Source organism: Balaenoptera ricei, chromosome 1, assembly GCF_028023285.1.
Source record: "Balaenoptera ricei isolate mBalRic1 chromosome 1, mBalRic1.hap2, whole genome shotgun sequence".
Classification (NCBI taxonomy): domain Eukaryota; kingdom Metazoa; phylum Chordata; class Mammalia; order Artiodactyla; family Balaenopteridae; genus Balaenoptera; species Balaenoptera ricei.
Window position 1 is genome coordinate 168985044 of NC_082639.1, and position 26245 is coordinate 169011288.

The 26245-nt window shown below is 34.7% G+C and overlaps 1 protein-coding gene across 1 annotated transcript in view; it reads left to right on the forward strand.

The window, feature by feature from the left end:
• LOC132372700 (serine/threonine-protein kinase MRCK alpha-like) overlaps positions 1–26245 on the forward strand; it is a 125764-nt gene continuing 99519 nt past the window's right edge. The window contains exons 1-6 of the mRNA XM_059934856.1: positions 1–109; positions 1009–1166; positions 8291–8318; positions 10849–10982; positions 20632–20874; positions 21125–21235. Of these exons, the coding sequence (XP_059790839.1) occupies positions 1–109; positions 1009–1166; positions 8291–8318; positions 10849–10982; positions 20632–20874; positions 21125–21235 (783 nt within the window). The remainder of the gene's footprint in view (positions 110–1008; positions 1167–8290; positions 8319–10848; positions 10983–20631; positions 20875–21124; positions 21236–26245) is intronic.

Sequence of the window (26245 nt, forward strand, 5' to 3'; positions counted from 1 at the left end):
ATGAGTGCAGGGTCGGGAGTGGGCTGCTGCAGACAGCAGTCTGGCTGTCAGTGGACTGAGAATAAGCCCTGCCTGGTCATAGGCCAGTGTGATCCAGAGTCAATTCAGAGTATTTAATGCATGGCTGATAATATTTGAGATTTAGTATGAGAAGGTGCCTTCCTTCCTTTTCTTTTCTTTTCTCTTCTCCTTCCTTCCTTCCTTTCTCTCTCTCTTCCTTTCTTCCTTCCTTTCTTCCTTCCTTTCTTTCTTTCTTTCTTTCGTTCGTTCTTTCTTTCTTTCTTTTCTTTCTTTCTTTCCTTCTTTCTTCCTTCCTTCCTTCCTTCCTTTTTTTCTTTCTTTCCTCCCTCCCTCCCTTCCCTCCTTGTCTCCTCCCTCCCTTCCCTCCTTCCCACCTCCCTCCCTCCCTTCCTTCCTTCCTTTCTCCCTCTCCTTGCTCTGTATGTATATCAATTAAAGTATGTAAAATAAAAGCAACAAATAGATTGTAGATAATTTACTCTATTTTAAGACACAGTGAATTTTGTACAGAAAAGTAGTATTGGCTGGATTATGAGCTCTTACTGCTTAGTTATTCATTCCTGGTTAAAATATCTCTGGTGGCCTTACATACCCTGTAGTAGTTATCAACTAATAGATTTCAAAAGGCAAAGACAGCCCTAAAGAGATAATTATTTTTTCTCCAAAGTATTTTGTCTTCTATCAGGAATTTGTCATTAGGTATTATACAGACCCAGTGGATAGGTTCATCTCTGGCATGGATATCTGACAGAAACGGCATTTCTCTCAATTATGCTTTTTCGTTAAACAAAACAAAACAAAATGACTCTGAAAATGAAAGCATAATTTATGTACCTCCTATAAGAAATGCGTAAATTATGGGAAATAATAAAGGAGCAAGATATAATTGAAAATCAACAGCTCTACGAGTTAAGAACCTTCTCTCTACGACTCAATTGTTGTCAGTTACTGCTTAACTTAACGCTGGGTTTTCCTTTTTGCTTTCAGGAAAACCTTTAACTTACGCCCTGGGTGTTGCCTGTCCACAGTTTCCTGGTGGCTCACCGCTTCTGCCTGCTCCAGCCTTGCTCCGGCAGCTTCAAGGCTTCTGGGCTTCAGAGCTTGTTGTGAAAGCTTGCTGCTTTGGCCTGCTACCCCTGCTTCAGGTGTCAAAAGCTTTTAATTAGCTTGCTTCCTCTAATTACCATAACTAGGCCCTAATGTGTCTGCATAACCTAGTCTTAGGGTCTGAAAGGAGAATTATTTTTAGCCATTCATTCTTCCTTAAAAACTCTGTACCCTGGCTCTCCTGGGAGTCAAGGGAGAGTGAAAGAAGTTTGAAGTTATATTGCATGATTCACCTTTGATAGCCTCTGTATATGGGCTAGTCTTCAGTACATAGGGGCACACTGGCATGGGCATACTATATTTTTATAGCCGGTGTCTGCTCTAATTGGTCAATGCCCATGCCGTACCAATTTCTAAATATTTTGACTATCACTACTATATATATAAGTTACAACTCCATAGAGAGGATACCTCTAGCTGGTTTAGTGAACACTTTGTAGTGTTTTTAGTTTGCTTGTTAAAGAGACTCAGTATTTTTTTATTAAATATTTTGAATGCAGACTGATCACTAACAGAACAGTTTATAAAAAACAAATACAGTGATTTCCATACAGATGAACAATGATCACCATTAACATGGCAATAGGAATCAAGACTATAGGCATGATGAGTGGGAAGATCTCTTCAAGAACCTGGAGAACTATTCAGTACTCATAGCAGTAAATAATTCTAGCTCTGTCATCAGGTAGTGAGGACTGTAGAACCTACTTCAGAGCGGTGTAGGAATTGATTTTGGCAGTATATGCATTGTGCTCAGCCCAGTGCCAGTCACAGTAAGCTGTCTATAAATGAGTGTTTTTGTTTATTATTATTAATGATAAGTGATGGTAGACATTACACAGCAGAGATAAAAAGGAGACAAAGACACGGAGCAATAAATAGTGAACAGTAACAATACACAAAAGATAATAAAAGCTAAGTTGTGAAGTTGAGACTTTAAAAGCCATACATAATTGTTAAGAGAGCAACGTGAGCTGGAATAATCTGGTACACACTTAAACCTTAAGATACAGAATTGTATCTCTTTTATCATAATGCCTTATTTTTGAGTTTCAGTATCAATTTAGTAGTGTACTTGAAGCTGAGCATATTGATGCCTTTCAACTTTCTATGTATATACACTCATATAGATTACAAATCACTCGTGATTTATTCAGTAAATATTTATTGCATACCTATTGATTCCCAAGCACTGGGCACATACTAGTGAACAAATGAGAAAAAGATAATACCCACCCACATAGAGCTTATGTTCTAGTGAGTGAGGCAAACAGTAAGCAAAATACATAAATAGAATATACAGTTTGTTAAGTAAAAAGAGCTAAGGGGAAAAGGAAGCAAAGACATGGGATAGAAAGTGTGGAAGGGCAGAATGACATTTTAGGGAGGGAGTGAGAGAGCAAACCATGTAGCTATAGGGGGGAAAGACCATTTGAGACCTACAGAATAATAAGTGCAGAAACACTAAGTTGAGATTGAACAAGGTGACCAGTATGTTTGGAGAGAGTGATCTAGGAGGAGAGTAATATGAGATCTGGGAGACCACGATATGTTGGACCATGCTACTTAGGAGTTATAGCAAGGACTTTGACTTTTACATGGAGAGAGATCAGAAACTGAAGTTTTGGAGCAGAGTGTCATGATCTGAGCTAGTTTAAACAGAATCACTGTGGCTGATGTTTTGAGAACAGATTTTGGGCCGTGAGAGCAGAAGTAAAGAGGCTAGGTAGGATAGTCCAGGCAAGACATCATGGTAGATGGGAATGGTATGGACTAGAGGAGGAGGTATGGCAAATTCTGGATATATTGAATGTAGACTAGATTTGTAGGACTGCATGCCAGCTGCTTCTTGGATATTGAAATTCTGTTTAATATAGTATGATCATTCCTAAGTTATATGTTGTATCTATAAGTCATGATTCTTAAATCGTGTTTAAGAACTCATTCATTTACATTTGTCACCTACTGATTTTTCTGTAGCGTTTGCGGTTTTTCTAACATCATAGTGCTTTTAATATGCTGTCTTTAAAGACAGCTCTATATTTGGTGTTTTTAAAAACATGTCTTTGTTCTGTATTAAATTTATCATCTTCCCATCCATACTAAGTGTACTTTTCATTTTGATCAAATTATATAAGAAAGGACATTTTAACATACTAACCTCTTATATGTCAGTTAGCTGTGGTTCTTGAAAATCTAGAACCTGAAGTTAGATTTCTAGGAGAATCTTCTTCTCCTTCTTCTTCTTCTTCTTCTTCTTCTTCTTCTTCTCCTTCTCCTCCCCCTCGTCCTCCCCCTCGTCCTCCCCCTCCTCCTCCTTCTTCTTTATGAAATGAACGTGAAAATGATCTGTAGTGTTAAAGGAGAAAAGCAAGATCAGTTTTATTTTATCACTTCATCAACTTCATATTCTTGTCTCATCATGTCATCAATTTGATAATTTAAGAATATTTTCTGAACTGACTTTTAAAAAAATTGAAGTATAGCTGATTTACAATGTTGTGTTGGTTTCTGGTGTACAGCAAAGTGATACAGACACATATTTTTCATATTCTTTTCCATTATGGTTTATTACAGGATATTGAATGCAGTTCCCTGTGCTATACAGTAGGACCTTGTTGTTTATTTTATATATAGTAGTTTGTATCTGCTAATCCCAAACTCCTAATTTATCCCTCCCTCACCCCGTTTCCCCTTTGGTGAACTGACATTTTTATTTCACCACATCCCACCTCATTCCAGAAGAGTTTTTAGGCAGCTCATGAAACTGTTGTAAGATAGCTTTGAGAATGTTTTTCACCCTGCAGCAGCATGGCATTCCTGATTATCACATAGATGTGTAGTATGGGTCTCATTTTGGCCATTATCAGCCACACTATAAATACCTCAGTAATTAGTGGTCATTTCATGATCAGGATGAGGTATGGTATTCCATACTATCCCACCCCATGCTTCAAATTTTATATGTTCTGTACAGAAAATGTAGAAAGGGGAATAGAAATCATATCCCCTAGAAATACCTGATTTTTAAAATGTTTTGATGCCTGTCTTTCTCAGAATAATTTATAATAATAATAATAATAATTTCTTTAGTATTCTGATGTTTAATGGTGTGTTTTGGCATGGATTTCTTTGGGTTTATTCTGTTTGGTGTTTGTTCATCTTCTTGAATCTGTAGGTCTATGTGTCTTGCCATATTTCGGAATTATTTTAGACCCTATTTTTCTAAGTACTTTTACAGACCTGCCTACTTTCTTTTCTCCTTCTGGGACTCTGATGATGCGAGTGTAAGATCTTTTGTAAATCATCACACAAGTCCCTGAGGCTCTGTTCATTTTTGTTTCCATTCTGTTTTTTCTTTCCTGTTATTCAGATTGGTTAATTTCTACTGTTAGACCTTCCAGTTCACAGATCCCTCTGATCCCTCCTTTGTGCTGCTGAATCTATCTACCAATATTTTTATTTTATTAATTTATAAAATTCCCATTTTCTTCTTCATTAATCTTCCATTTCTTTGCTGAGACTTTCTGTATCTTTGCTCAGGTCTTCTATTTATTCATTTGTTTCAGATATGTTTATAATTGCTCATTGAAGCATTTTTATTACACTGTGTTAATATCTTGTCAGATTATTCTGACATCTCTGTTATTTTGGTGTCAGCATCTATTGATTTTCTTTTCTCATTCAAGTTGAGATTTTTCTAGTTCTTGGTAGGATGAGTGATGTTTGATGAATGACTCTGGATCTTATTTAAACCTTCCATTTTAGCTGGCTTTTCCTGACACCATTCCAGCAGTGGGAAGGGGATTGCCATCTCCTTACTGCCAGGTTGAGGTAGAAATCCAGTTTCCCCACTTGACCTTCCTTGACACCCAAGGAAGGGCTCCTTGTTATTCTTGGAAGGAAATGGGAGTTCCAGCCCCCTGACTGGTTTCCACTGACACTGTGGTAGAGGTGGCCTTCTTACTGCTGGGCAATGGTGAAAGTTCTTACTCTTTTCTGATACCACCCCAGTGGGGAGAAGGGGGAGATCCTCATTAATGCTGGGTGGAGATGGAAGTCCTGGTTCCCCATGTGGTCTCCACTGACACTGTGTGTGGGAAGGGGCTTGTTACCAGCCAAGGGGGTTGAAAGTCCTGGCCCCCCTTCTCTAATTACCCTCGTGGTGTGTTTGGGCATTTCATTAAAACCTCATGTGATTGGAAATCTAGTTCCTCACTTGTCTTTCGCTGACACAGGTGGTCATCGGGCCACAATGTTTTCTGTGGTGTTTAACTTGAGCAGAATGGTTATTTTCTAAAACTTTTCTGTCTTGCTAGTTTGCCCCCTTCTTGGTTCTTTGGCTAGAAAGAGTAGCCTTTTGTTCAGGCTTTTGTTTTCTGCTTCTGTTGGCATTTCTGGGTTGCTGGCTTCTTCAGCTCTAAGTCTGTGAAATAAGAACCAAAAAGAAAACCCAGGGAACTTAACACTGTGTAGTTTCAATGTTCCTGACACACTGTGTCAGGTTCCATTGTCCCTGGCCAGTCATCCTTTTTCTCTCCAATTTCAGACTTCTTAGTTTATTTTACATATAACGTCCAGCTTTGAAAATATAAATCTGATCACATCACAGCTTCAACATACATACTTAAATGTTTTCAGAGGATCCCCGTTGCCTCTGGGATAAAATTAAAATTTCTCAATTCTGATTACAGGGTCCTTCATTATCTTGCATGTGTTTTCCTCTCTAGGTTTGTCTTTTGTTATTACTCCCTCACCCACTGATCCCAGACATGGTGAACTACTTTTAGTTTCACCTAATCACCTCCAGGTTTTCACATATTTGGTTGTTGTTTTTTTATGTAGTCTTCTTTTTCTTCACCCCCATTTCATTCATTTTTTTCATCCATCCATCTGCCCATCCATCCGTCCATCCATCCATCCATCTAAACATCTATTTGTTTCTTTCTTTCTTTCTGCTTGTTTGTTTGCTGGAAACACTCTTCACCTGGTAAATTTCTACTCCTCTATAAAACTTTTCACCACTGACACATTTTTAAAATTGCTTTACTTCCCTCGCCTTACCACTAGACTATAAGCTCCTTGAAAACAGGGACTTTGAGTATTTTATTCATTGAAATATCGAAGTGCCTATAATGATGCTTGGCACATAAAAACCCCTAAATCAATATTTGTTGATGAATGAGTGAATGAATGACTAAATGAAACCTCACTCTTGGAAATCTCTGACCACTTCCTAATGTATCTTCCTACGTTGTGTCTTTACAGGCAATTCCCAACACGCTCACATCTCTTACATACAAATAAATGGTCCCTGGCATCACCCTAATTGGGGAGATTGATTACCATTAAATTACTGGTTGAAATGCCCTTCCTTTACTTTATTCCTACCTTCTCCCTAAAGTCAGTGCTTATAGGATTACTCTACTCGTTATTTTTTATCATTTCCCAGAGGTGGAATAGAATCAGTGAAAATAATGTTGTAAGAAAGGCTGTATCCCTCTTTTTAGTATTCTTCCTTCCCAAGCACTGTTTTCTTGATCATGTGTTAGTCCCAGTGATACTCTAGATTTTATTCCATCTCCTCAATATCATTCATTAATTCATTTTTAATCTTTTTTATTGTGGTAAAAAATACATAATATAAAAATGATCATTTTAACCATTTTAAAATGTACAGTTCAGTGACATTAAGCACATTCACAATGCTGTGCAATCCTCTCCACCATCCATCTCCACTTTACCCATTAAACAATAACTCCTATTCCTCCCCCCCACTAGCCACTGGCATCCACCATTCTACTTTCTGTTTCTTAGAATTTGACTACTCTAGGAACCTCATATAAATGGAATCATAAAATATTTGTCCTTTTGTGACTGACTTCTTTCGCTTAGTGTAGTGTATTCAAGGTTCATCCATGTTATAGCATGTGTCAGAATTTCCTACCTTAATACAATATTCCTCAGTATGTATATACCATATTTTGTTTATCCATTTATTTATAAATGGACTCTTGGGTTGCTTCCACCTTTTGTTTATTGTGAATAAAACTGCTATGAACATGACTGTACAAATACCTGTTCAAGTCCCTGCTTTCTCTTCTTTTGGGTATATAATAAGAAGTAATTCTTGGGGCCTCCCTGGTGGCGCAGTGGTTGAGAGTCCGCCTGCCAATGCAGGGGACGCGGGTTCGAGCCCTGGTCTGGGAAGATCCCACATGCCACGGAGCAGCTAGGCCCGTGAGCCACAATTACTGAGCCCGCGCGTCTGGAGCCTGTGCTCCGCAACAAGAGAGGCCGCGACAGTGACAGGCCCGTGCATCGCGATGAAGAGTGACTCCCGCTTGCCACAACTGGAGAAAGCCCTCGCACAGAAACGAAGACCCAACACAGCCATAAATAAATAAATTAATTTTAAAAAAAAAATTAAAAAAAAAAAAAAGAAGTAATTCTTATAAGAAGTAATAAGAAGGAATTCCTGAATTATATGGTAATTCTGTGTTTAAATTTTTAGGAATTGCCGTACAGTGCCTCAAGGGTTATGGTTTGCACCTCTGTGTACTGTCTGTGTCTCTCCAACTCTACACTGAAACCACCCTTTCTCTGTCTCCCTCTGTCCCCTTTCTCTCTCTTTCTGTCTCTGTCTCTTTCCCTCTCACACACACACAAACACACACACAATACTGTCCTACAGTATGTAAGTAAAGGAGAAAAATAGTGAATGGAGGGGAAGATAATAGGGGAATCTGTTTTCCTTCATCATGGTTAGAAGTAAAATCTCTTCACATCAGAAGAGTTATGGATTATTTGAGAAATAAGACCATAATGGAAAAGCTGTGACACTGCTCTTGTGTATCAGAGAGAGAGGTGCTTTGATTGTTCTGTCAACCACCTTCTGACTCCAGCCTCAGTCCCTCTGCAGTTTATCAGTGTTCCGCTGTGAGTGCCACTTTAGTCACGCCCTTCTCTTAATTCCTATATCATCCGTATAACCTGCCACACAATTTGTATTTGATTTTCTGCTTTATGATTTAAAGAGTGTTACTCTTGTCTTCCTATCTCCTTCAAGACAGAGACCGTATTTTGTATTTCTCTTATATACCACACAGTGCAAAGAAAATTCCTGTGTATTGTGCCCTCATTAAATCCTTATTACTAACAGATTGAGTTTGAGGATTCTACTAGCAGCAGTGAGTTAAGAACCATTTTGTTGCTATGAGCTAACCTCACTTCCCTAGTACTGCTTTTCTATTTAATCACTAAAATAGTTTTTAATAACTTCATCTAAATGTTTTGGCTAGTCATGTTGTCATATATTTAATAGATATTTTTGATAGTCTTTGAGGATTTCTTTCAAAATTTTAATCGAATTTACTATTTGTTGTAGTGAATGTGAAAGCTCTTCTACCTGAGCCATTTTATAGTAGTTGGCCAAAGTTCAATACATTCTGAATTTTTCTTGATTTGGGGTGTTTATCTTTGGGGGATACAAAATTCTGTGTATTCCAAATTACAAGTGCTATACTTTTCTCCATATTAGAGGGTTTTATAAGTAATTGGCTGGGTTTGTCTTCTCCAACTTCTTTATCCAGTACATTTCCTCATGTACTTCTCATAATTTACCTGTTGTTGTTGTCTAAATGAATATTTTGAGTTTTTGAGGCATTTTTAAAGTATCTGAAATATGAGTCATGAAAATCTGACATGTATTTTGTATTATCTACTTAACAACTCCATGGCAAAGCTGCCAACATGAAATGGCTGGGATAAAACTAAAATTTAACCTATATTGAAATAAAACAATAAAAACATCTTTAAAGACTGTTGAAGCTATCACATTTAATACATTTTGCTGTAAACTTTATATGATGCAGACATTTTATGAAATATTGACACTTTTTTTGTTTCTAACAGAGCAGTTTAGATAAATGGATGACTCAATAATCTGCAAAAAATTTTAACATGCTAGGGAAGAACTTTTCAAAGTAGAAGAAAGGAAGTGAGCATTCTCAGAAGGCATTACTAAATGTGCCATGTTACTACTCTAGATTGATATACCTTAACCATAAAATTTGATTAAAATGACCCCAGAAATGACAGAAGTCAGCTGTGTCACATACTAAATTTTGACTCCAAGTTATTAGAAATAACAAACTAAATTATACCTACTTTATAAATCATTGAAATCGTAAAAGTGCTGAAAAGTTAAAATAACAACAAAAAAAATTTAAACATGTTTAAAAGAAATTAGTATAAACAGAAATATTCCCACATGAAATGCTGAAATTTGAGAAAATGATAAAATGTAATTTTCTGAATATAAGACTGAATACCCTGTGATCCTTAAGATTAAACATCCATTGATATGTTTTATTGTTCTTCAAGGAAAACACTTAATACATACTATTAAGACAAAATGAAAACTAATCAAATGCAACTTTGCAGATATTTTCAAAATTGCTAAAAACTAATACCTAAGATAAATAAGCTTTTAATAAATCTATAAGTTTAGGGCACTGAATATTAGTAAATTATTTTATTTAAGGAATCTAGAACCAGTTAGTGTGTAATACATGGATACATTTAAGTTACTTCTTGACTACAGGACTTGTCTATACAAATGAAATGCTCTTTTCAATAGAACTAACGTATTATAAACACTTCTTCATTTATTGAAAGCATCACACTCAGCAGTGTGCAGTGCTCTGTGCATTTGTTCCCAGCCTTTAATTTGAGAATGAGCCACCTGAGGATCTTGTTAAAATATAGATTCTGATTCATTAGGTCTGGGGCGGGGCCTGAGATTCTGCATTTCTGACAAGCTCCCAGGATGCTAATGCTACTTCTCTGGGGATGACACTCAGAGTAACAAGGCTGTAAGGAATAGAAAATATCCAGAACAAAATTAACAATGAATGTGTTTAGATTTCTCTGTTTTCACTGGCTTCAATTCTTTAATTTGCTAATTTACTTTTGATGCCAGGGATATTTCATATCAATTTATTAAATTTTATTTAAGCATATGTTAAGATTAATTATTTTATTTTATAATAACTCTTCTGAACTTATAATGTTAAACATCGTTTAATTACATTACTTTTTAAGTTGGAGAGGTTGATGTAAGACTGGCGGGCTGTAGTTAGCTCTGATACTCATTTAGCAATGTGACCTTAGGCAAGTTACTCAACTCCCTGAGCCTATTTCAAATATTTGCTTTTAGAAATCAGAGTTTATTCTTCAAATCACCACTAGTGAAACCAGGTGGGGTGATCTGGAACCACAACGTTAGAAGTAAAACCATCATACAATAATTTGAGTAATATCAGCAGAAGAATGCTAACTAACAATAGAGGAAAACTTATCTATTTCGTTTGATTGGTCGTGTTCTTTTTTGTTAGTTTTAAGTTTTTAATTGGTTCTGAAGATACTGCTTTTTGGAATGATGGTCCTTTTTTTTCTGATATGAAGGCATTTTTGCACATAAGTTCTGTGCAAAAACTTTGCACTTAAAATTTGTTCTTCATCCTGGCATTACCTATTCACCATCTTTACAGTGAACTGATAAGCACCTAATTTTCATGAGTCAGTGGCATGTGGTGTTGATAAGCTGAATACCAATTTCAAAATACTTTATTTTTTAAAATTTAGTTGCTTTAAACCTTGGTTTTCAGTATTTATTTTTATGCAAATAGTAAAAGAAACATTGTTTCCTGTTTTTAGAATCAAGTCACTTGGAACAGCAACTTGAAGAAGCTAATTCTGTGAGGCGAGAACTAGATGATGCTTTTAGACAAATCAAGGCTTATGAAAAACAAATCAAAACATTACAACAAGAAAGGGAAGAATTAAATAAGGTAAAAGTACATAGATAGATTGTTAAAGCCTTTTCTGAATTCTTAATCTTGTTTAATTTGTATATTGAAAGCATTCATAAGGAATTACAATAATATATGGTATACTTTGTCTGTAAAAAGATGGTTTAAAAATTTAAGAATTATTTTGGTGTATGGCATTTGATGAATGGCTAGTTATGAAGAAACTTCTAAATTTTCGAGGCTTCAAAGTTCAGAATCTTTTGTTCTTTTGGAGTGTTAATAATCAAAGGACTTGATTGAAAGTAAATGTTATTGAAAAAGAAATATTATGAAGAAGTGAGAGAATAGTAAAAATCTGTTTATTGTCTATGGAAAAATGAAAACTACAGGCATATTTTCATCGTGACTTGCTAATGTGAACATTCTTTAAAGATTATGATAGAAAATTTCTTTAATTCTTTAATCATTTTTTTAGATGTCAGTTTATCTTTCAAAGCATGGATGAATAAGCTGAAGTTACTTTCATAAGAACTTTGTGAACATGTAAATATTACTATAAACATCAACAAAATTAAGTAATAGCTAGGACACAGAAACACAGTCCAATAGGATATATAATGTTCAAGCACTAGAGAAAAATACTTTACTTAAGTGATATGCTGTGTGTACTTTGCATTTCATTAACAAATTTTAGAATGTTGGAATTAATACTATCCAATGCAAAAAAGAAATGAGTGGTTTATGGCATAGTATAAATTGTATTCAATGGTGTTGTATATAATTCATTAATAAAACAGATGAAGTCCTTCTGGGGAAGACTTATAAGTCTTGCTGCCCATAAAGAAATGGAGGTAATTAAAAATAAAACAAATAACCTTTTGCTGATGAAGCTAATCAAAAAGATTAACAGAGAAAGCTATGAAGGTCAAAGTGAATTAGATTAGTATATTTTTACTTTTTTCTTGATGTGCTTTCAAGCAGTGTTTTGTATAGATTCATTTATATTCATGGTCAATTTAATAATATTTGGAATTTGTAACAGAGGTCCTATTTGTTTTAATAATATTATATTAATGGTTACTGTTATGTATTTAAAGGTAGGATTACTCAAACAAACTTGGTTAACATAATAAGGATGAGCATCTGATATCTAGATTTATAGTAACAGGTACTTGGCCAATTTTTAATAAGTTTTAATATTAAAAATCCTTTCAGTATATTTTGAGAAGAGGGTAGTGCTGAAATGAAACACATCATATTGATAAAGAATTTTAAATGATTTGCCTGATATCCTACAGGCAGCAGATATTCTTTTTAAGATTCTTTTCATTTGATGCATATAAAAAGTAAATGTAACATTATATAAGTTTTGACGCAAATAATAAAATGAACCTAACATCCAACTTAAGAAATAGAGCATTACCTATTTTGTGACATAGCCCTGGGTAGTCATTTCCTATTCCTTTCTCATCACTTCCCCGACAATAGTAATCACTGTTCTGAATTTTATGTTAATCATTCCCTTACTTAAAAAATTTTTATCACATATTAGTGTATCTCTAAACAGTATACTAGTGTTAGCTTTTTTTGAGCTTTGTAAAATGGTATATGCAATCTTTTGCAATTTGCTTTTTTCACTCAAGATTGTTTCTAAGATTCGTCTATATAGCTGTTGCTCATTCATTTAGTTGCTATAAAATACACCATTATGTCAACACCCACAATTTGCTTATCTAATTTTTTGTTTGCTGACATTTAGGTTGCTTATAATTAATAGCTACTATAAATGATGCTGCTGTGATCATTCTTGAACATATATCCAGACACAAACACGAATAGAATAATTGGGTCATACGCAATAGAAATACTGTATTTTTTATGATGATGTCAAAGCATTTTCCACTGCTTGTACCAATTTATGCTCCTACCGGTAGTGTACAGGAGTTTTTATATTCAACAGTACTTCATATTACTAGATATATTATTTTTGGCCAACCTAATCTAAGTTGACATTTGAGGTCTAAAATGATGTTTTAGTATGGTCTTAATCTGCATTCTCTAATTACTAATGAGGCTGAGTATCCTCACACATGTCCATTTATCATTTATCTTTCTTCTTTTGTGAAATACTTCTTAATATACTTTATACATTTTTCTGTTGGGTTGTTTGTCTTTTCCTTATTGGTTTGTAAGAATTTTCTGGACATGCTAATCTTTTATCGATTATGTATGTTACAGATATCTCCCAGCTAGTGGCTTGTCTTTTCATTTTGTTTATGGGAGCTTTTGACTAACAAAAGTTTTTAGTCTTAATGTAGTCAAATTCATCAGTCTACATTTTTATGATTATTGCATTTGCTGGCTTATGTAAGAAATCTGAGGTAAAAAACAATTCTCCTAAATTTTTATCTTGAAGTTTTTAGGTTTGGTTTTCATATTTAAATTTTTAATGCATCAGAAATTTATTTTTGTGTATCATATGAAATAAGGATCCAATTTCACTTTTTCCCATATGGCTAGCCAGTTGTTCATTTACTAAATAGGCCCTCCTTCCCTTAGTGATGTGCAGTGTCACCTCTGTCAGATGTTAAATTTCCACTTATGCATGGGTCTATATCTCAACTCTCTATTCCTTGAAAACTGTGATGGGATTTTGATTAAAATTGCATTAAATCCATAGAGCAATTTCAGGAGAATTGACATCATTATAACATTGAGTCTTTATATTCTTATCCATGTTTATTAATATCATTCTAAATGCACACAAGATTTCAAGAGCAAGGAAAGATTATTACGATTTACATTCAGAAAAGCAAAACAAAACAAAAACCACGTGGCTTTCCTGTATGCCCCTTCTTACCCTTTAGGGCAACACAATGAGAGCTGGTTGGATAAAACCATACACATATGGAGACTGTATGGTAGAGAAAGAGCCCTGAAATAGTGAATCAGGGTGTTTACAGAGAGGAGAGAGGCAGATGCTTCCTGCTTCCCCTCTATCTCTACCCACCTTTCTGCGGGTCTCCCTGGAAACCTAAAGAGAAGGATCTAAGACCCTTCGGAATATAAATAAGTCACTCCGGTGGAAAGATGTGTCCAAGTCTCCAGCTCTATAAAGAGATTATCTCCTTGGTACAGGCTCTTATCTCTCTCTCCAACCCTCCTTGAAATGTAAACACAAAAGTCCAGGAGTTAAATCTCTTTGGAGTTTTCTCACTACGTATCTAAATTAGTCATAAATTACTTTACAAGGCTTGCTTTTAACCCATGTTCCAAGTTTCAGTAAAATTTGCTTAGAAAGGCCTAACTGTACAAAAACATAAAATTATTTTCTCTGCAGTCCCACAGTCTTTTTATCCACAAACATGGTATATCTCTCTGTATCTTTAAAGTATTTTAAAATGTTTCTCCATAAAATTCTATACAGGTCTTGTTTGCCTTTCCTTTAATTTATGATTGTAAGTTTTCATATTTTAAATGATACCTTTAAAATTATGCTTTCTTACTGATTCTGTTTTAGCAACATTGCTAAACTCTTATTAATTGTAATAATATATTTGAGATTCTTTAAGGTTTTATGAAATGACAGGTTTTTTTCTTTGTCTTTTGATTTTTTTTTTTTTTTTTTTTTTACTTTTCTTTCTTTCCTTGTCTTACTGTATAAGCTAGGACCTCAAATACAACATTCAATAGAAGTGATGATAGCAGGCATCCTTATCTTATTCCTGATTTCTAAGAAAATAATAATGTTTTCTGTAAGTTTTAGGTAAATACTTTTTATCAGGTTAAGAAAATTATCTTCTATTCCTATTTTGCTAATCGTTTTTATTAAAAATGGGTATTGACTTTATTCAATGTGCTTTTTTGGCACAGTATTGCAAAAAATTTCTAGAAATTTGTTAATATCTATTGATGGAATTATGTGATTGTTCTCCTTTAATAAATTGGTTTGGGGCTTCTGTGGTGGCACAGTGGTTAAGAATCCGCCTGCCAATGCAGAGGACACGGGTTCGAGCCCTGGCCCGGGAAGATCCCACATGCCGCGGAGCAACTAAGCCCGTGCGCCACAACTGCTGAGCCTGTGCTCTAGAGCCCGTGAGCCACAACTACTGAAGCCTAGAGCCTAGAGCCCATGCTCCGCAACAAGAGAAGCCACCTCAATGAGAAGCCCACGCACCTCCAATGAAGAGTAGCCCCCGCTCGCCTCAACTAGAGAAAGCCCACGCCCAGCAACAAAGACCCAACTCAGCCAAAAATAAATAAAAATAAATTGGTTTGATGACTTACATTTATAAACTTTTTCTAACGTTAAACCGTTTTTACTTTTCTGAGTTAAAACTGAATTGCCCATGTATTGTCTCCTAAATATTAATATGATAATATAGGTAACAGTTACGTTGCATCTGTTCTAATAGTACTGCTTTAAGTGCTTTACATTTATTAGCTCATTTAATCTTTTAAAGAACCCTGTGATGTACGTATTAGTAAGTAGTAGCAGCAGCGGCGGCAGCAGCAGCGGTAGTAGTAGTGTTTTTATTTTATAAATGGTGAGATCCCACACAGAGAAGTTAGGTACATTTGCTCAAGATCATAGGGCTAGAAAGTGGGGGAACTGGAATTTCAACACAGGGAGTTGAGTTCCAGAGTTCATGTTTACCCACTTCAGATATCACTGACCTGATTTGCTAATGTCTTTGGGTTTTTTAAGGATTTTTTATTTGTTTTCTTCAATGAGATTGGCTTTTTCTTTTGTTTTCCTCTTTCTGGACTTTTTCTTTCTCTCTTTTTTTTTTTTTTTTCCTTTGGTATCAAGATTATACTGGTCTTATAGAGTTAGCTGAGTAGCACTGCCTCTTTTTCTGTTCTCTAGAAAAGTTTGTATAAGAAGAATGTTTTGTTCCTTGAAACACATTGGAGGAATCATCTGTAAAACCATCTGAGTCTGGAGACTTTTTCCGACTGGGGGGATGGGGAATTTTTGTTAGCTATTGGTTTAGTTACTTTAATTGTTATAGGACTATTTAGGCATTCTATTTCTTCTTGAAACAGTTTTGCTAAATTTATTTTTATAGGAATTTGTTCATTAAGTTGAAAAATTTGTTGGCATAAAATTTTTCATTGCATCCTTTTACCTTTTTTGATTTCTCCTAGATTTGTAGTTATAACCTCTCCTTCTTTCTTCATATTATTTCTTTGTGCATTTATTCTTGTTCCCTTGTTTGACCTCACCAGATATTTAGTGAGATCAAAGAACAAGCTTTTGGCTTTGTTGATCTTCATTATTCTCATGTTTCCTTTTCATTAATTTATGTTCTTTATTATCATCATATCATATTGGGGGAAGCGGTTAATGCATTGTTCTCTCTAACTTTTTAGGTGGAATTTCACTGAATTTCAACTTTTCTTTAGTTTCAGTATAAGTATTTCAGGCTCTAAATTTCCCCCTGTGTATATACAATACCTTTTTACTGCATCCCCAAGTTTTAGTCTTTACTAAACATTTTTATTGTTTTGTGTATTTAAAATTTTTTAGGTTCTAAATATTTTAATACCCTTTATGATTTTTCTCCTTGATCTGTGAGTTATTATGGAATTTAGCCTTATTATCTTTTATTTCTATCTTAATGGTAATATTATTAAAGAACTTGATCTGTATGATATCTGTTCTTTGAAATCTTCTGAGAATTACTGCATGATCTAGACCTTTTCATTTTTAAATATTCAATATATGCTTAAGAAGAATGTGTTTCCCAATGTTGGATGCAAGCTTCTAAATATACATGAAGGTTATTAATTGAGCTTTTCAAATCTTCTTTATAGTCACTATTTTTTTAACTGCTTGGTTTATCTATTAATGATTGAGAAATTGGATTTTCTCATGATGATGTATTCACCAGTTTTTCTGTGAAGTTCTAGCAATTTTTTTTTCTAATATATTTTGAGTCTATCTTATGGAATTTACAAAAATTTAGAGTGGAATTTCTTTCTAGTGAATAGAATTTTATCATTGCTATAATAATGCTTTTTCTATTTAAGTCTAGATTTTGTTTCATAATTTGGTATAACAAACTGCATTTAACTGGTGAACTTATTCCTTTTGTACTTATTTTGATTACTAATCTATATGGACATGTTTCTACCACTTTTTGTTTTCTGTTTGTCATGCATTTTCTATGCTTATCTTTATCTGCTTTCTCACTCTTTCTTTTTTTCTAAATGGAGTATAGTTGATTTACAATGTTGTATTACTTAGTGCTGTACAGCAAAGTGAATCAGTTATACGTATCCCCATATCCACTCTTTTTTAGATTCTTTTCCCATATAGGTCATTAGAGAGCATTGACCAGAGTTCCCTGTGCTATACAGTAGGTCCTTATTAGTTTTCTGTTTTATGTATAGTAGTGTGTGTATGTCAGTCCCAGTCTCCCACTTATCCCTCCCCACTTCCCCGCTGGTAACCATAAGATTGTTTTCTACATCTGTAACTCTGTTTCTGTTTTGTAACTAAGTGCATTTGTACCATTGTTTTAGATTCCACATATAAGCAATATCATATGACATGTCCTTCTCTGTCTGACTTACTCCGCTTAGTATGACAGTCTCTGGGTCCAACCATGTTGCTACAAATGGCATTATTTCATTCTTTTTATGGCTGAGTTTGCTCTTTTTTTTAATTGTGGCAAAATATATATAACATAAAATTTACTACCCTAATCATTTTTATGTTTATAATTGAGTAGTGTAAGGTACATCACATTGTTGTGAAACCAATCTCCAGAATTCTTTTCATCTTGAAAATTTTTTTCTTGATTTTTAATCGAGGTTTTTGTTTTCTTGTTCTCATTTTGCTCACTACTCATTCTAGCAGTTTCTAGTAGTACTGAATTTTTTGTATATTTAACAAAGTCTAAATTTAATATCTTTTTTTAAAATTTAATATTGGGTTGGCCAAAAAGTGCCTTCGGTTTTTAAGTAAAAATAAAAGAGTTAGTTTTCATTTTCACCAAGAACTTAATTGAACAACGTATTGACCCTTTTATCCCACTACCTTCTGCCATTTTTCAGGCAACTTCATAATTCCATCTTCCCAAAACTTTTTATCTTTTTGAGCAAAGAACTCTTCCAGGTGCCTTTTACAGTCTTCCAGGGAACTGAAATTTTTTCCATTAAGAGAATTTTGTGAGGACTGAAATAAATGGAAATCTGAAGGTGCAATGTCTGGTGAATACGGCAGATGAATTAGACTTCCCAGCCAAGCTGTAACAGTTTTTGCCTGGTCATCAAAGAAACATGTGGTCTTGTGTTACCCTGATGGAAGGTTATGCGGTTTCTGTTGACTAATTCCGGATGTTTTTCGTTGAGTGCTGCTTTCAATTGGTCTAATGGGAGCAGTACTTGTTGGAATTAATTGTTTGGTTTTCCGGAAGGAGCTCGTAATAGAGGACTCCCTTCCAATCCCACCATATACACAACATCACCTTCTTTGGATGAAGCCCATTCTTTGGTGTGGTTGGTGGTGGTTCGTGTCACTTGCCCCACGATCTCTTCTTTTCCACATTGTTGTACAGCATCCACTTTTCATCGCTCATCGCAATTTGCTTTAAAAACGGTATGTTTTCATTATGTTTAAGCAGAGAATCGCATGCAGAAATACGGTCAAGAAGGTTTTTTTTGCTTAACTTATGTGGAACCCAAACATCAAAGCAATTCACATAACCAAGCTGGTGCAAATGATTTTCAACGCTTGATTTGGATATTTTGAGTATGTCGGCTATCTGTCATGTGGTATAACATTGATTGTTCTCAATTAATGTCTCAATTTGATCACTATCAACTTCAGCTGTTCTACCTGACTGTGGAACATCGTCCAGCAAGAAATCTCCAGCATGAAACCTCGCAAACCACTTTTGACACGTTCAATCAATCACAGCACCTTCTCCATACACTGCACAAATCTTTCTTTTGTGTTTCAGTTGAGTTTTTACCTTTCTTGAAATAATAAAGCATAATATGCTGAAAATGTTGCTTTTTTCTTCCATCTTCAGTATTAAAATGGCTACACAAAAATTCACCAGTTTTGATAAGTTTTTTTTTAACTGTATACTGTTATGACAGGTGTCACAAGAAAATCTAACAAGATTATTTGGAATGAAGTTAAAGACAACTAAGCGCTACTAGAGCCATCTTACGGGAAAAACCGAATGAACCTTTTGGCCAACCTAGTATCTTAAACTGTTGCTCCCAAACACTTTGAGGACCTTTAACTCTATTGCTTCTTCCCAACTACTGTGCTTTTTTGGACCAATATGTTAGTTATGTCCTTTTTGTTTACTGTACAAATGAGACAATAATACAGTCTTATACACAAGTTTGCTTACATTCATATTTGTGTTTACCAATTTCTTAGCCCTCCACTTCTCTTTCATTAGACCTTCCTTCTAAAATCATTTTTCATTTTCCTGAAATAAATATTTAGAGGTTCCTTTAAGTTCAGATCTGGTTGTGGTAAGCTCTGTCAATTTGTGTTTGTATGAATCTCATTATTTTTTAGCCTCATACTTCAAAAGTGATTTTTCTGTGTGTACAATTTTAATTATTATCTCTTTAAAAATATGTCCTCCTGTTACTATTGTTACTTCTTAGATTTCTGCTCTAATTATCTTATTTTTTCCTTTTTGAGGATGGGGAATAGGTGATTTGTGTTTTTTCCCCTCTGACTTCTTTTTTTTTTTAATTTTTATTTAATGTTATATATTTTATTTTTTAGTTTCTGGGTTTGAGTTTCTTCATATTTTTCTTCATAAAGGTAGAGCTTTCTATATTGGTGGATTCATGTTTTTAATGTTAATACTTACGTTTTTTCATTTCTAAATGCTCTATACAATGTTTTGTAAACAGTTTTTCGTAGTCTTTTTGCCTCATCATTTTAAATAGTCTTTTGTCATTTTCCTATTTTTATGATTTCCTTTTATTCAAACATTACATGTATAGCAATCTTATCAGTATCTGATAGTTCTAATATCCAGATACCATTGGGGTTTATTTTTATTGTTTATAATGTTTGCTTGTGGTTGTTTGTCCTTTGGGTGTTTGGGAAATCTATGGTTGTGAGCTCGTATTTGTATGCTCTTAAAAAAAAAACAAAAAACATAGATATCATTGAGACTCTTTTCCTCAAAGAAGGTTTGCATTTCCTTTTGCTGGGAGGCAGATGGTTCTACTGACCCAAGTCTACTTCAGCTCCTTCTAAGTTTCTCACTTTAATTAGCTTTTCTCTTTGCTGCTGGCCCAAGAGTTAGTCTCCACATCAAATATAACCCTTGTTTTTATCATTTGTAATCATTTGATATAATTTTTTAAAATCTCACAGATATCCATTAAATTTCACAAAATCTTTGTCTTTACCATTGTATCTTGTATTCCTATACCTTTATTTATTTATTGAAAGTAAGGTACTGGAAGGTTAAATCAGTTGTTCCTTTGCAGTTAGCATGTTAGCATAAGGAATTGAGAATATGGACAGAGCACCGTGCTCCTAGTATCTGTTCAAAAGTAGTTCATTTCTTTTAATTTTGTTCTGAGGTGAATAATTTTGGCTCTTCTTGACTTCATGATAAATATTTTGATGGCCAAATTTGGTCCCTAGGTTGCAGAATTGGTAACTTATATTCTTTTTACAAAACTGTAGGAACTAGTCCAGGCTAGTGAGCGATTAAAAAACCAATCCAAAGAGCTGAAAGACGCACACTGTCAGAGGAAACTGGCCATGCAGGAATTCATGGAGATCAATGAGCGGCTAACAGAACTGCACACCCAAAAACAGAAACTTGCTCCCCATGTCCGAGATAAGGAAGAAGAGGTGGACCTGGTGATGCAAAAAGTTGAAAGCTTAAGGCAAGAACTGCGCAGAACAGAAAGAGCCAAAAAAGAGGTTAGTAGTCAGGCAAATTTGTAGTGCCCATGGGGTAGTGATTAAAGCTGCTTTTTCAGACTAGTGAAATAATATATATTTCATTCTTTAATTTTTGGAAAGTTTTTTCTTTTTAGTTTGGTAATATGATTTAATATGAATTTCAACATTTGAGTTATCTATCTATTGCAAGGTAAATTCCCCTGGGGAAACATTTTATTGGAGAAACAATTATAACCATGAAATCTGCTTTTTTCATTTTATTTTAAAGCTGGAAGTTCGTACAGAAGCTGTAGCTGCTGAAGCATCTAAAGACAGGAAATTGCGCGAACAGAGCGAGCACTATTCTAAGCAACTGGAAAATGAATTAGAGGGACTGAAGGTATCGTTTGATTTCATATTTATGAAGTTGAATTAATTTTCTCCTCTTTCTGCTTAACAGGACTATGTTATGTTCTCTTTTTGGTGTAGAGTAAAAACTAGCTATCCTTCAAACATAGTATTCTTAATTCTCATTCTTATCAATAGGAAGCTGGTGTAGACTTCTTAATCACGCTGTAAGGAAAGGGAAGGCTGTATTTAGTGGGGAGAAGAAATCTTTCAGGAAGGAGTTAAAATATTTATGAAGGGCTGCATACCTTGACAAGATAGATTGGTAATCTCATGGGAGGCATGGTTAGATGTCCAGATCCTCTGTCTTGTTAAGTGACTTAGGAGAGGCTCAGAGGTAGCTTTGCAGATACTTCGATTAAGTGGGATGAGATGATAATTGGCCTGGGTTTAACCATCTCAGCAGAAGTGCTTAGCAAGGGAAATCTTTGTGCCAGCTCTAGAGTTGGACTATCTGGTTTTAAAGCCTAGCCTCATCAGTTACCAGCTGTGTAATGCTGGACAAAACATTTAATCTCTTTGGACCTTAATTTCTCATTTGTAAAACCCTATCTCATTGGTTTCTTGTAAGGAGTACATGTACATGTATGTAAGCTGCCGTATCGTAAGTGGTCAGTAACTATTAGCTATAATAATAATATTATATATGTCAAAGTGAGAGAATTAGGATTAATTGATGTCGTATTTCTATAACACTAAATTATAATCTGAATATGATATCTGCCTTTTCTTGACTCTACCCTTTGCATATCCCGATTCCTCTGCATTGTCTGCCAGCCACCACCTCCACACGCTCCTTGTGTGCCTAGTCTAGTATCTTATTCATCCAGCAAATATAAGAATGAAGTCGAATGTCATCTCAGGAAGTCGAAATATTCCTTATTCTCTGCTGCTATATAATTTTGTTAATAACTTTACAATAGCTCTTATTATAATTATTTATTCACAAAATGTCTCCCCACCTAAACTGTGACTTAGCTTATTGAGAACATAGACTGGTATATTATTTGTTTTGTTTTGATTAATCATGATTGCACAGTCTTGGTTAGCTTTCCAAAATAGAGATGTTTCTTCTATAAATAATCTATGCTTCTAGAGCAGGATTAGTGTATAGAAGTCATTACATTACCGTCTCAAATAACTTTCAGTCAGGGACTACTTTGTTTCCAGCACTATCTTAGGTGATTTTGGTAAACAAAAGAATCACAAAGTGCAAACTGGAGGAAATCTTAGAGATTATTTGCATTTGAGGAAAGCAAAACTCAGATGAGTTTAGGATTTTATAGTCTTAAATGATAGAGTACAATTTAAACCCAGGTTTTCTAATTCTCAGTACCATTCTGTCCACTAGTTTGATTTTTATTTTCTTCTGTAACAAACACTGCTCATTGAAAACTTGAGTCACATGTGTTTACCTACATATTAGACACTCATAATCTCTTGCATCATTTACAGATTTGGGAAATTTGGGATAATAATAAAACTACCCAATAAATTAGTTAATGCATTTAAAATGCTTAGCCCATGGCCTGGCACAAAGTAAAGGCTCAATAACTGTTAGCTATTATTATTATCGTACTATCATTTCTTTAGGATATTTTCTGAAAGTGGAATTTCTTGATTTAAAGGTACACACATGTAAATTTTGAAACTTATTTTGGCCCCTTTAAAAGGTTGTAGGAATCTTTACTTCATTAAGAATACTCTTCAATAGAATTGAAGAGAAAAAAAGTTCTTGAATATAAGTTAGAAACTTTAATACCCCACTTCCGAAAATGTATAGAACATATAGACAGAAGATAAATAAGCATATAGATGTCTTGATCAACAATATAACCAACTAGAACTAACAGATACATATATAGAACCCTCCACCCAACAACAGCAGAATACATATTCTTCTCAAGTGCAATTGATACATTCTCTAGAATAGACCAGATGTTAGACCACAAAATAAATCTCAATAAATGTAAAAAGATTGAGATCACACAAAGTATCTACTCCAATCACAATGGAATGAAGCTAGAAATCAATAGCATAAGGAAAACTGGAATGCTAAAACAAAATGTGGAAATGAAATAAGACACTCTTAACCGATCAGTGGGTCAATGAAGAAATCACAAGGCAAATTAGAAAATACCTATAGATTAATCAAATGAAAATACTACATGGGATGCAATGGAGGCAGTGCTCAGAGACAAATTTATAGCTGTCAATGCCTATATTAAAAGGGAAGAAAGATCTCAAATCAGTAACCTAACTTTATATCTTACAGTACTAGAAAAAAGGAGCAAAGGAAACAAAGCTAGCAGACGGAAGGAAATAATAAGGATTAGAGCAGTGTTCAATCAAATGAGAACAGAATAATAATAATAAAGGGAATGAAACCAAAGTTGATTCTTTGAGAGATCAACAAAATGGACAAACCTTTAGCTAGACTGACAGAGAGAGGGAGGAAGGGAAGAAACAAATAACTAACATCAGAAATGAAAGTGGATATTAATACCTATCATCAGAAAGCAAAAGGATTATAAAAGAATACTATAAACAACTCTATACCAACAAAATAAATAATCTAGATGAAATGGACAGATCAAGAAGCACACACATTACCTAAATGCAAGACAAAATAGAAAGTCTCAACAGACTTACAACAGGCAAAGAGATTGAATGGGTAATAAGAAACCTCCTGACAAAGAAAAGCCCAGGACCGGATGGCTTCACTAGTGAACTGAACCAAACTTTTAAGGAAGAATTAACACCAATTCCTCTTAAACTCTTCCACAGAATACAAGAATAGGGAACACTTCTTAACTCATTCCATAAGGCCAGCATTGCCGTAATACCAAAGCCATATGAATAATATCACAAGAAAAGGAAATTACAGACCAGTATTCCTAACGAATATAGACGTATGAATTCTTAACAAAACACCAGCAAACCAAATCCAAAGCCATATTAAAAGGATTATAAACCATGGCAAAGTGGGGTTTATCCCAGGAATGCAAGGGTGGTTGAATGTAAGAAAATAAATCAATGTAATACATCACATTAAAAGAACCAAAGGGAGGGGGGAACCACATGATCATCTTAATTGATACACGTAAGTCATTTCACAAAATTCAACATCCTTTCATGATAAAAACTCTCAGAAAACTAGGAATAGAAGGGAATATACTCAACATGATCAAAGGCATTTATGAAAAACCCATAGCTAACATCATACTCAATGGTGAATGACTGAAAATTTTTTCCCTGAGTTTAGGAATGAGACAAGGATGCCCATTTTCACCACTGCAATTAACATTATGCTGGCAGTTCTAGCCAAAGGAATTAGATAAGAAAAGGAAATAGAAGGCATCCAAACTGGAAAAGAAGAAGTAAAACTATCTCTATTTGCAGATCACAGGATCCTATATTTAAACACTCCAAAGAATGCTACCAGTTTCCAATCCAGTATATAAGAACTTCAGAAGTCACCACTTTGTTCTAACAACAAGTAAAAAGCTGAACAAATTGAAAAATCAACAACTCTTCTTAGATCTGTAAGGGAAGTAATATCACAGAACCAACTGCTGTCCTCCAGACTGGAGAGAGTGACAGGCAAATAGAGAGAATCACAACTTATGAGATCAGGAACCCTTGTAGGAAATCAGTACCAGTGTAGGGAGACCTGAACTGTTATTGAAAAATTGCTAGAGGCTCAGTGTGGACAAGTTTGAGAGATAAAAACTCCAGGGGAGCCTCGTCATTGGGGAGCCCTGAGAGTTTCATCAGTTTTACATCCTGGAGCTCTACCAGCTTTTCACAGTGAATATCAGAGAAAAATCCCCTTGTACTAACAATAGGAGTAACAATTTTGAATTCTTCAATTTTGATTCTTCAACCAGAATCTAACTTGCTGGGGTTTTATCAGACCTAACTGACTTGAGGGAAGGGAAATATTCAGCCCCAGCCCACTCTAGTCACCCTGTCAAAACAGGTAAGTGGGGGAGAAAAACTGACAAGGTTGTCTTAAGTTCACAGTCCAGAAGCACAGGCTCAGTAACATACTGATATCCAATCTTAGGACTATAGAACGCTTCCCCTCCCCCCACAGCTTGCGACCACGTTACTAATAGCTTATTTACAGCAGTTCCTTTTACCCAGTACATCATGTTCACCTGTCAACAAAAAATTACAAGACATACTGAAAGGCAAAAAACACAGAATAGAGCAAACATCACAACCAGACTCAGGGATGTTGAAATTATCAGGCCAGGAATTGAAAACAACTGTGATTGATATGCTAAGGACTTTAATGAAAAAGTAGAAAGCATGGAAAAATAAATGGGCAATGTAAGCAGAGAGATGTAAATTCTAAGAAAGAACCAAAAAGAAATGCTAGACATGAAAAATATTGTAACAGAACGAAGAATGCCCTTTATGAGCTTATTAGTACACTGGATACAGCTGAAGAAAGAATCTCTGAGCTTGAGGATATCAAAATAGGACTGCCCAAACTGAAAAGCAAAGAGAAAAAAGTGAAAAAACAGAAAAGAATATCCAAGTATTGTGGAACATTTACAAAAGTTGTACCATACGTATAATGGGAACACTAAAAGGTGAACAGGGAAAGGAACAGAAGAACCGTTTGAAACAATAATGACTGAAAATTTCCCCCAAATTAATGTCAGACACTAAACCACAGATCCAGGAAGCTCAAAGAACACCAAACAGGATAAATACCCAAAAAATTACACCTAGACATGCCATTTTCAAACTATAGATAAAGATAAAAATCCTGAAAGCAGTCAGAGGTAAAAAAATACCTTACCTGTAGAAAACATAAGGTAAGAATTACATTTGACTTTTCCTCAGACCCATGCAAACAAGAAGAGAGTGGAGTGAAATATTTAAAGTGTTGAGAAAAAAAACCTACCCACCTAGAATTTTGTACTTTGAGAAATTATCTTTCAAAAGTGAAGGAGAAATAAAGACTTTCTGAGACAAAGATTTGAGG